General features: G+C 42.5%; 1 protein-coding gene across 1 annotated transcript in view; it reads right to left on the bottom strand.

Annotated features, from left to right (window-relative positions):
* DOT1L (DOT1-like histone H3K79 methyltransferase) overlaps positions 1 to 11,894 on the bottom strand; it is a 53,297-nt gene that overhangs the window by 29,266 nt on the left and 12,137 nt on the right. Inside the window, exons 6-8 of the mRNA XM_010286783.1 lie at positions 11,562 to 11,656; positions 8,841 to 8,903; positions 83 to 138 (exon numbers count right to left, since the gene is read on the bottom strand). Of these exons, the coding sequence (XP_010285085.1) occupies positions 83 to 138; positions 8,841 to 8,903; positions 11,562 to 11,656 (214 nt within the window). The remainder of the gene's footprint in view (positions 1 to 82; positions 139 to 8,840; positions 8,904 to 11,561; positions 11,657 to 11,894) is intronic.

The raw sequence follows: 11,894 nt of genomic DNA on the forward strand, positions 1-11,894 counted from the left end.
AAGCTGGACAGCCTCCCAATTTCCATTATACAAACTCCCAAATATTCAGTTCATAAAGCAGCAGTCAATCGCTGTACTGTACCTTGTGTTTGCAATTCTCTCTCTCCATTCTTCTGAGAGGAAGTCACCTCTTTCCAGCTTAAAAAAGACAAAGAACACAAAAAACCACACACACACACACACACAAGAGTTAACATTGTGTCTTTCTGCTCCGCATCCCTTTTCCTTTGGAGAAAGGAAACGCACTGTACCAACGCAGCGATACCACTACCAATTAGGCCAAATGAAGTCTTTGGGAAACCCCGGGGAGACGAAGCACCCAGAGCTCAGCAGCTGGCTCTGCCCGCTCCTCGGGTCCCGGAGGTGCCTCCCTCTCTGCTCCCACCCTCAGCCGCTCTCCTGCCATGGGATGGACTGGGACGGGTCTCCAGGTATCACCGATGCCCTGTGAAGACTGTGCTCCACAGAGAAGCCAGCAATGCCAGACAGCACCCGTACCAGAAACAACCAGCGAATGCCTCCTCAAGTCCCCGCTGACCCCTGTGTCAGCCCCTCTTAGCAGAGCGGGAACCAGAGAGAGATTCAGCCCAGTGCGTGCTGGAAGCACTGGCTTGTAATTCAGGCTCTTGTTGCAACAGACAGACAAGAACCTGATTTTTCTGTGGTACATCTTGAATGCTTCTAACATTTTCAAGTTGTAAATCAAGTAACATAAAGGCCTATTTGAAAATAAATATAGTTAGGACTTCAGTGACTTATATTGTACCTTTATGACGGAACTACATCAAGTCCCAGGTTAATGCCCACACCTACAGATTTTCTACCCACTTTTCTACAGATTAACGTGCTTTTGAAATGAGAGGGGAATCTATGGGCCATGCTGTTTTGCTGTGCCACAAGTAAGGCAGAAGGAGTATTGGGGAGGAAGAGAAGAGTAGGAGAGAAAAAAATAATCTGCAACTATATAATTAATGATGATGACACACTTTGAAGGGGCAAGTAAGATGATGGCTTATATCAGAACCTCAGGAGCATCAAAGCAACGACAGTGACGGCTTAGCATCCTTTTTCTGCATATATTCCTTTGTATGGAAAGAAGTGAGCATTTCACATGCCAGCATTTATTTTCATTTAGTGACAACTCAAACATCTGCACTGCAGTGCAGACACACTCAAGCCCAACCTCGCTAGCTAAGCCAGGATGTCTTAGATGTCTGAGTCTCAGTGAAGCACCAGAGCCTGATGTCTTCCACTGCAGCTTTCTCTTCCCAGCAGAGTAGCCGGATACCACTCAAGAGCCACAGAAGGGATACAGAGGTAAACCTGTCTGAGCTGTTGTGAAGGATAAAGCCACAGTTGCCAACAGAAGTGGGTCTGCTTCTTGGGAGGAAAGGAGGGAGGGAAAAAACCCAAAAAAGTCCAAAAGCCCTGCTGCTACACACTGCACAAGAGGGCTGAGAAAAGCAAACATCGAGGGTTCCTGGGCAAGAGATCAAGAACTTTGCAAAGAGCCTTACGTGTTAGAAAATAAACATGTTGAAAATAGCAGGTTAGAATAACTAAAGTTAGCCACAATTATCTGTTCCGCCAAACAGCTAGGCTGAAATAAGATTTTAAAACAGAATTACTATATTCTCACACCTGCTGGGAGGGGATGAATCTTTTGATAACCCCACTATAGTAAAAACAAAGCACATATTGGAGTCTGAACTCAGAGAGATCCAACCTAATAACATACTACCAGGTATTTTCAAAAATCTAAAGCAGAAACTCAATGCAACATCAGTTGCAGAACAGTTCTAAAGAACACCGAGTTGTTCTCACCTCTCACCTATGGAAACATTTTTTCTGGGGCTCTATGCGCCCTATTTGTGAACGGAGACCATCTCCAGATTATTTTTAAGAGATCATTTTGTCTCAAAGTCTTATCTGTTCTTGCAGTAAATAGTTTCATGGTTGAGTAACCAAAACACAGTAGAAGAAAACCCACAAAATCCACAACTATATATATATTTTACAACAATTTGTGCAAGTCAGCTTCTATATCACAGTCCTCCACACCACATTTCTAATGTCTACATGAGGCTTTCATGCACTAACAGAGGAAAGAAAAACACTTGAAAAATAAGTAAGCATGGTTATAAAGCCATAGTCTAGCAAGAGAACAAAGACCAGCGTAACATGAAACTATGCTGAAATACTAAGTTTCAAAGTCTTGAAATCTAACCTAAGTGGCTGTTACATTTTTTTTTGATCCAGTTACACTGTATGTTTGTCCTGCCTATGTGGTTAGGAAGGGTGTAGTTATAACCAAAATCTCCATGCTCTAACCTGCTATAACACATGGAGGCTGAACACTTTTTCCCCCATCTACTTTTGCGAGATACAGCCATGTTACAACTCAAATGAACCACAGTCCTGTTTAAACTCATCTATTTTTATATTGTAATGCTATCCTAGCTCATACTTAGCCAATAGTTGAAGGAAAAATCTCACCAGGAAAAATACTGGAGTACAGAAATAACCAGGTGGTCAACTGTGGTTGGGAGGAAATCGGCTATTTTTTTCCCCTCTGGAAGCAAGACAGTGATTCCTGGATCAGTAGTCTGCTACATTCAAAACAGAGTACAACAGCTATCTGATTGACTACTCCTGATGGCCAGTTTCTTCACCTACTGTACTTGGTGAGCAGTCATCAATAAATGATGGCCTAAAACGAGGAAAGTAGGACCTTCCCTATCAACTGACAGAGGGAATCCAACAACAACAAAAAAACACACACACAAAAAAAAACCCCAAACAAACAAAAAAATCCCAAAATCCCAGTCAACTCTGTGGTTTATAATAATTTTTAGAGAGAAACAAGAACTGGTAAGGAAACTGCAGTTAACTAACTCCTGGCCAAGGGCTGCAGCAGTTAAACCAGCAGAAGACCATGATCCATTATGGTCATGTAAAGAGAAGGTGGCACGGCTGTGCAAAGCAGCAGTGACAGCTTTGGGGATGTACTCAATCTCTTCCCACCAGTGTCCCCACCCTCGTCATGTTCCTCCTCTCTCTGTGAAACTTAATCTCCTTAGTGAATAATGAATGGTAGAGACCATCTGTAATGCAGATATTTTCATCTGATTAGACAATGCAGGAGACATGCTTTATCTAAAAGGATAATTAGCTCAGTGAAATCCGCTTCAGAGAGCTGCCAGCCTGCATTGTTTCTAAATTTAGAAGCCAAAACAGGTTTTTATTCAGGTTTTTCAAACAGATAAAGTCGCTCTAGAGAGACTGCAGAAATAGGCTCAATGGCATTTGATTCCTGTAACTCAAAGAAAATCAGCAGGTCACCGCCCAAGGGAAGCAACACGAGGTACACTCCTGCAGCTGTGCATTCATCACGTAGCAGAGAAACAGTTTATGAAGGTCAAGCCCCTCTGCCGAGGAGGAGAGCTCCATTCTCGCCCCAGCGCTGGGCTGGGAGTCTCTCTGGTAACGCTCTGTTTGACCGGCTACACAAAGCCATAAATTCACACGCAGAATGCCTCATTCCAGCAGCCTCCATGCGAACACTTGGCTCACAAAACCCAGTCATTTCTGCCTGGAAAAGTACACAGGGTTATTTTTAGGTTCCTGTTCTTTTCAAAAATAACTGGAGGCATGAATCCAAACCTCCAAAATGTGGCATCATTTCAAAGCCACAGGGGACGTTTGGAGGGCTTTTCAAATACCAAAACATTAAGTTTCCCGCTGAAATAGGGCATTCAAAAATATCTGGGACAAACAGACATCTTGCCCTTTCCTCAGCTGCAGTGTACTGTTAAGCAATGAAAGTTTTTAAGTACAGGTGATGTCAGTTATCCCCACAAACCAGCAGCTGCTATCAGGCAACAAGAGACAAAGCTACGCCTAAACAAATCACACTGCTTTTGCTCAGAGCAGAGATTTCCAGGAAAAGCTGCCAGACAGGGCACCCCAAAAACAGAGAGACAAACCTGTGAGCTTACAGATGCCAGGCTTCCACTGATTTATGCACAACAAAAATCACCTCTAATCCACGGCGCTGAACCACAGAGCATCTCCAGCATTAGAAGCTACTGGGGTTTCCTCTGAGCAGACAGCACCTGTCAGAGATGCCAATCTAGCCAATTTAGCAATGCCGACATGTGTGTTCCTGCACTTATTTTGAAGACTTGTCAATGATTTCCACCTACTGCTAAAACAAGCTTTTATGGAACAGGGGAAGGTATTCTGTTATAACAACCCTGAGTAAACAAAAACAAAAAAAAATCCTTGTCTTCAGCAGAAGTCCAATGTGCGACTGCAGCTACCGCCAACTTCACTTGCAGAAACCTACTCTAACCTTTGACTGGAAGAATATCTTGCCCTAGCAGAAGAGTACGACAGGTAGTAGACACTGAGAACACACTTTCTTGAAGGGTACCCCAGAAAGAACACTTAAGAACTTTCTGCTACATGGTAATCTCAGCATTGTGCCCTAGATACCTGGAGATGGCTCAAATTTTGAGGCCACATGAGGATATTTACAGTTAGAAACCATGAAAACCCATCTGCTTCTTAATTGCAATACTGCTTTTTAATTTGATGACTGCACATATGTAGAAATTCCCCAAGAAAGACTCTCTAATTATCTAGGCCTAATGACCTTAGAAAAGTCTCCCATTTCCTTCAGATGACAGTTTTCTTGAAAAGAATGGGGTAAGGCTAATCTTGGAAACTTCCGAGTTCTGTGAGAAGAGAAACAAGACGACAAAAGGAGATGAAACACAGTGAGATGTGTTGGAAGTGGGACACTCTAGTCCAAAAAGCTGAAGCAGCTGATGATGAAAAACGTCCTGGAAGTATTATGCATTTCCTCCAAATACAACAGAGAAGACTAGCAAAGAATACAATTATCCCTAACGGATCAGGAATTAGACATCAGGGAAGTTAGAGAGCAACTGAAACTAAACAACCATAGCACAGGGATGTAAATATTTATAGCAAGTTGAAATGTATCAGTTGAATGTAACAACTATGAAAGATTCTTATCAGAAAGTGTTATGCTCTTGGGGTTTCCTCTTTCCAATTAGAATCATGAGATTGAACAGCCCGTCATTTAAAATGAAACTGAGTTCATTTAACAGGATTATGAGATACAATTACCTACAATAGCTGGAGATCAGGAGACTTACAAGCCAGCATATGATCAGCAACTTTTCTCCCACTCCTCTCATGCCCCAAATGGATCTTCCCACTCTAAAGCTGCAGTGATGACCCATTACTAGCAGCTGTAGCTCTGCAGAAGCCTTAGGCATTCAACATGCCTCAGGACACTTTGCCACTAGCTACTGGAAAAGTTTAACATGCAATTATCATCTGAAAGTGACTACACATGATGCTTTGTTTTACTGAAAAGATCTGTATATATGTTACTGCGTATTTGGTATGGAACCATTTCTCAAAAGAGACTTCTTGCTACTTTGTCCACAAAGTAGAAAACAGCTGGACAATCAGGGTTTATTTTAAATATTGTCATCAGAATTCATGTGTCCAAGCTCAGGACTTCCAGCAGTAACAAGAATATTCAGGTGGAGAAGGCAAGGAAGTGAATCTGATGGTTGGCAGATCTGGTAAGGGTAGTCAGCTGTTCCCTCACCAAAGCAGTGCTAGCTAAAAAGACAAGACTTAAGACAAGCAGCACTTCTCAGTGAGAAATCAAAAATCCATTTGCACCAGAAACCTATAATTGTACTAAACTCTCAGCTGTCAAAAAAACCCCAACCAAACAAAAAACAACAAAAAATCCACAACCCTGCAGGCCCAACTCCAGGATTTATTGCTGCCTTATATACCACAATTCTTAGTTTTACAGCGTCAGCTGTTACATGCATGAAGTCAAAACCACCATCCACATTACTTCAGACAAAGCTGCAGGTGTGATCTGAGACTTCTTTCCCCTGAACTTCTGCCAAGCTTCCCTCCTCCAACACTTTATTCTTCTCAAAATATTTATTTTTCATATGACTGCCTAAAACATTAGAGTGGAATTCACAAGTTGACCTCTGCTGATGACAGACTATTTGGGCCCCTCACTACAAGAAGGACATTGAGTTGCTGGAGTGTGTCCAGAAAAGGGCAATGAAGCTGGTGAGAGCTCTGGAGCACACATCTGATGAGGAGCAGCTGAGGGAACTGGGGTTGTTCAGTCTGGAGAAGAGGAGGCTGAGAGCTCATCACTCTTTACAAATACCTGAAAGGGTGTTGTGGTGCGGTGGGGGTTGGTCTCTTCTCCCAAGTAACTAGTGATGGGACAAGAGGAAATGGCCTCAAGTTGTGCCAGGGGAGGCTTAGATTGGATATTAGGAAAAATTTATTCCCTGAGAGAGTGGGCAAACCTTGGAACAGGCTGACCAGGGAAGTGGTGGAGTCACCATCACTGGAGGTGTTCAAAAAACATGTAGACGTGGCACCTCGGGAGATGGTTTAGTGGGCATGGGGATGTTGGGTTGATGGTTGGACTTCATGACCTTAAAGGTCTTTTCCAACCTTAATGAGTCTGTGATTCTTTTTCGATTTGTGCTTATTGTGTCTCCAACATTTGGAATTTTGGGACCCTACTAAGCATTTTGCAGGGACAAAGTTGTTTTCCAGAAAGATAAAGATACCAGGCTTTTAGTTCTGTGCCTTCCAAGTAGCTGCATCTGTGCCTTCTAGTAGCTGCATTACAAGATAAGTTTGCTCTCTGTTTAATGACAGTCACCTATTGAAGATGCTGCCTAAGGAGTTACTAAAGAAAATATACTGTTTGGCAAGAAAAAGCAAATGTAAGCCTAGGATGTTTGATGAAGCAATAAAAACTAAATAAAATCTGCCCTGTATGTCAATGTGTAAAAGACCAAAATCTATCTTCAAGCATTACTTCAACAAGGTGATAGGAAACCAACATTCCTTAAGACATGAAGTGCTGCAAGTGTTCAACTCTTCCCAGAAAAGCAGACTGCATACTCGAGAGAGAAATTTTACTCTAAACTCCTTTCAGAAAACAGTTATAAAAGCTAAAGAACCTAGCAAAAAAATAAGTAGCTTTGTTTCAATATAGTACCAGACTCTGTCACTTGGAATGCACAATATGGAAATGCTCCCTGCCTACGGCAATCAATATGCTTTCAATATTTGAGTCCAAGTTCCTACCCTGTTCTTTAAATTACACAGCTCATAAGCAGAGTATCTTCAGTAACAATTTCTTTCATGTAATGCCAGCTGGGTGACACAATGGAAAAATGCCATATGGCCACTTCATGAAAAGTAAAGCATTCACAGTGTTTCCACAGCAGGAAAGAGTTAGCAGCCTGATATCAATCCTGCTACAAACTAGTCCCACAGCAGGCCCAGCATCCCTCTGAAGAAAATCACACTATACAGTAAAGGCATTTCAGGAAGAAAGTGCACGGAGGCAGGTGGCACTATCACCTTCTCCAGCCTGCTTCCCAAAGGGAGAGCTGTAGCATCCTTCATTACAAGATAAGCCCTCTAAAGAGCAAGAGGGGTCCCAGCAGTCATGGAAAATGAGGAAATAAAGGCTGGCCATCAGTGACCTGCTATTTGATCCCACGCTGCTGGAATGCTGAAAGCCATGTGGTTCAAGCCATCCCAGTAACACAGCAATAATGGCTCTGTACAAAAGCAAAATGAAGAAGTAGCTTCCCAAACACTTGCTTGTGCTTCAACTGCAGTACACATTGCTAGCTGCAACTTCTGAGCAGAAAAGAGTGACCCAACTTCTCCGAGCAATGAGGGAACAACCCTGATCCATCCAGCCTCTTCCTGACCATAGGGAAGTGTCAGGAGAAGCATAAATATATGTATTTTCAAAACTCACAGCAGGTTCCTATTGTACTATGACATTTCCTCACTGGGAAGTGATTAACTAGGGAGCAGATTTTCTTAATGACATTTAAGAGGAGGAAGAAAAGGAAAGGGGAAGGAATCACACAAGACAGTGTATGACTGCACATGCTTCACACTATCATTACAGAGCAGAAAACACATCCACAATGAGTAAGTAACATTTGAAGGAAGGAGAAAGCTATTTCAACATGGGTCTCTAGCCCCAAGTAGAGAAATGCCCTGTGATGACCCATTTACTCCATCTGCTCTAGCTCCACCCTCAAAGCATCTAATTCCAACCCTTTCCAAATCAGAACTAACCACCCACCATCCTCCCTAAGCCCACAACCCACGCCTTACCTCCACCTACAAACCATCTATCCTGTTAATTGGTCCACAAGAGTTTTCTGCTCTAATCTCACAGTGCTGGCATCCATCCAGAACTTCAACCCTATGCTCCCCAATGCTGAAACCCCTGCCATCCCATCCCCTACACCAACTGTCCCAGGTGACCACACCTTCACCTGCCCACAGAATCAAATCTTCAACTTTTGTTTCTAGCAGAAGATTTCAGAAACCCAAGAGGAGCTGCCATTTTCAATAGTCTACCCAGCAGAACCTCCACACCACGGAGAAAGAAAAAGAAAAAAAAAGTAAAAGGAAATTTAACACAAACAGAAGACACATGGCAGTCCCAACAATGTTTTAGAAGAATAAATCTTCCAAGAACTTCTGAAAAGTCCTGAAAGTGCTCCAAATAACACCATAACAAGTGTCAAGTGAGACAAAGAGAGGGCCCTGGGAGGATGTCTTGGAGGACACCATCCGAGGGATCAAGACAAAAGCCATGAAGCAGATATGACTCATAATGCTGCTTGGCCAATAAAAAGCTGAGGAGGACTTTGAAAATTCTGTACATCAACACGGATCACAAAGTTTTTCAGCTGAATTTCACTCACTGTGTATTCTGCATGTTTTTTCCCATACCATTTCATCCACTTTCTGAACTCTCTGTCCATCGTCTAGAAGAGGGAGGAAAAACAAAACCACCTATTAGGACATCCTGTGCTACCAGTTACATCGCAGTAAAAGAAGATGCAGCTCTGACAGTGTTCATTGATTCCCAAGCCTTTTTAGTTTGGTTAGTTTGGGGGGGGTTTTTTGCCATTAACACTCAAATATAGGCAGACAACTACTGTAGTTTATTTTCCTTAAAAAAAAAACCTTTGCTTCCCCAGGGCCAAGTCAAAGCTGGCGTCTTCTTTTCTCCCCCCTTTTTATCAAAGTTACAGGTTATAAGCAAGGAAATGCAAGCTGACACTGCTCAGCACTAAAAATGGCACAACCTTAAGTGGCTACTGTGTTGTAGTATATAATCCCACAGCAAGTAGGAGGCACTGAATGCAGCCCAACCTAAGCCCAGATAGCAAAGGAACAAACAGGATAAAGACAGGTCTGCTAGAGTGAATGAGAAAGCAGAAAGCCGCATGCAAAGCAACTGCAACAGCAAACAGAAGGAGCATCGCATTTGCCAGGGCAACCAGGAAGAATGCTTCAAACTACATCTAAACAGACTGGGGCTGCAGGGGGTGGAAAGCTACTACTACCCAACTGGGTAGCTGGCACTGGTTTTCCATTGCCCAAATATAGGAGAAAGGAACCAAAAACCCCATACGTCAAGATAGTTTGGTGCCTTACAAATATGCATCTCCACATTTACAAAATCGTGTCCCGATCTATATAAACTGACAATATGCACCCTAGGTCATGACTTCAGAGTGGCGGTGAGGTCCAGCTACACCTATACGACACATTTGAAAATGAAACTCAAGTGTCTTGGAAGACTGAAAAAAAACCTCCTGATCTTTAGGATTTGACTCCACATATGGGAGGGCCTAAATTTGGAGGTAACAGAGAAAGGAGATAAGGGAGAAAAGCATAGCAGGAATTCTGACTTCACCGACAACTTGGAGATGGTGAAGACCTCCATCAGCAGGTCAGTAAAACAGTGTGTGTTGACAGATGTGTTTTAAAATTCTTCATGTTTCAAAAGCACTCCAAAGCTTAGTAGAACTCACAAAAATCTTCAGTATTTTCATACACTTTATGAACTTATATTTTAAGACAACTTCACTAAAACAAATCCGTAACATACTTCCTCTTAAGCTGAAGCTTTTCACAGTCATCTGCATTAATTATCATAGTAACCAGAGATGTGTTGCCACAGCCACTCTTAACTAGAAACTTAATCCAATCCCTTCCAGAAATGTTTGTCAGAGATGGGGAGGAAAACTGGTCCATTACACACAGCACAAGGCAGATTAGTTGTACACAGCCAGCTTCACACATTCTGACACTGCAGCAGCTGTTTAGTTGTTAAATCTGACAGGACATCGTCTGTAACCAGAAGAATAATGCCATATATTTTGTTCATCCAGTAATCTTGTAAAATACTGGTGTACTTCTGAAACTGAAGGTAATATTTTTGTTTGCTAACCATTTTCACTAAAGCCTTGTGTTTGCACAAGGACATGAAGGGGTATTAGTGAGTGAGAATAACTTTTCCCTTTAACACTGATCTTTAAGCTTACTACACAGATGGGACTCCAGGCCTTGCAAGTGACTCCCTAATGAAACCAGAACACTCACACAGAGGGACTGCAAAGACAGCTCCAGTTGGAAATTTCCACTGGGTCATGGCAGGGGAAACAAAATGGATTTTTAGATCCTTGTCTGATCCTCTTCACCACTGTGTTTATGCATTTGTGCCCACACAACTGAAAAGGAGGATCAAGGATTATTTTTTTTCCCCCTCCCTTCATAAGGTATAATTTTCTAGCCTGAACAGACTGAGTCAGCTTGTTTTAATGACACGGAGGGATAAGTTTCTGTTCAGTCTACTGAAGAAAGTAAACTTCTTATGGTAAGGCATGACTAACCTCTATTGTTTGCTTGTAGCTCATTTGCCTTCCAGGTTTGCCTTGGAACAGATTATCTTTGTGTGTCCCCATTGGCACAGAATTAGAAGTGTAAAGAAAACCGCCTGCCTGGCTAAACATTATGGTTTTCTTATAATAAGACTTCATTTAGGTGCCTACTAAGGAGATATTAATCAGATACCCAACACAGGGCCTTATCAATTAGCCTACAACAGTTTAGTAACTAAGCTGAACTTCAGCTTTAAGACACCAAAAAGAGGCACCGCTACCATAAGTGGAAACACAGCTTTCAAAACCTTCAAGAATTCTTTGGTGAATTCATTCCCAGATCTACTTAATGCTATGGTTTCTGGAAGCCCTGTTATTTGTATTCAAGCCACTTCAGACACAGAACAATTGCAGGAGTTTAGGTGAAGCTCACACTGCACTTCATTTTGAATAGATCCTACACCATTACTGTTAAAATAGCTTTTCATCTCCTGGCCCCAAAATCACTTCAGAAACATGCTAATGCTCCTTCTGTGCACTCCGCAAGCAGTGTTAGTGAACGACTAGATACACGCAGCTTTCCCCAAGCATGCCAGGTCATACCGACCAGAGAAGCAAAAGCAACTAGGACTGAAACTAGGACTGAAACTCTGCTTTTCTTCCCACACAGCACTTAACAGTAATCCTGACCGACTGAGTTAGCCTTCAAATAAGGCATATGCACACAACTCGCTTCAAAAAAAAATACCTCACCTCAGCATATTTGGCTGGAATATCAGCTTTCTCCACACCATAGTGATGTTTGCAGTTTGTGGCTGCAGCCACTTGAAGCACCACCTGACCCACACCTGCAGAAAAGAAAAAACAAACCTGAGAACAGGTTTCAGTAGAAAATCACCGCAAGGGGAGAGAAGACCTTTTACAGCAAAAGTCAACAAGAAAAACGTAGGTAATCTGTGGGTCTAGGCTTCAGGGTACAATTTCAACTCCCAGTTGTGCCTGACAGTTCCCGTATGAACTCCCATCTCCCTCGCAACTGAAAAGCGGATTCAAGGCAACATGCATTACTAAAGTCCCATTTCCCTA

The sequence above is a fragment of the Phaethon lepturus genome, unplaced genomic scaffold (genome assembly GCF_000687285.1).
Source record: "Phaethon lepturus isolate BGI_N335 unplaced genomic scaffold, ASM68728v1 scaffold11555, whole genome shotgun sequence".
NCBI classification, from domain to species: Eukaryota; Metazoa; Chordata; class Aves; order Phaethontiformes; family Phaethontidae; genus Phaethon; species Phaethon lepturus.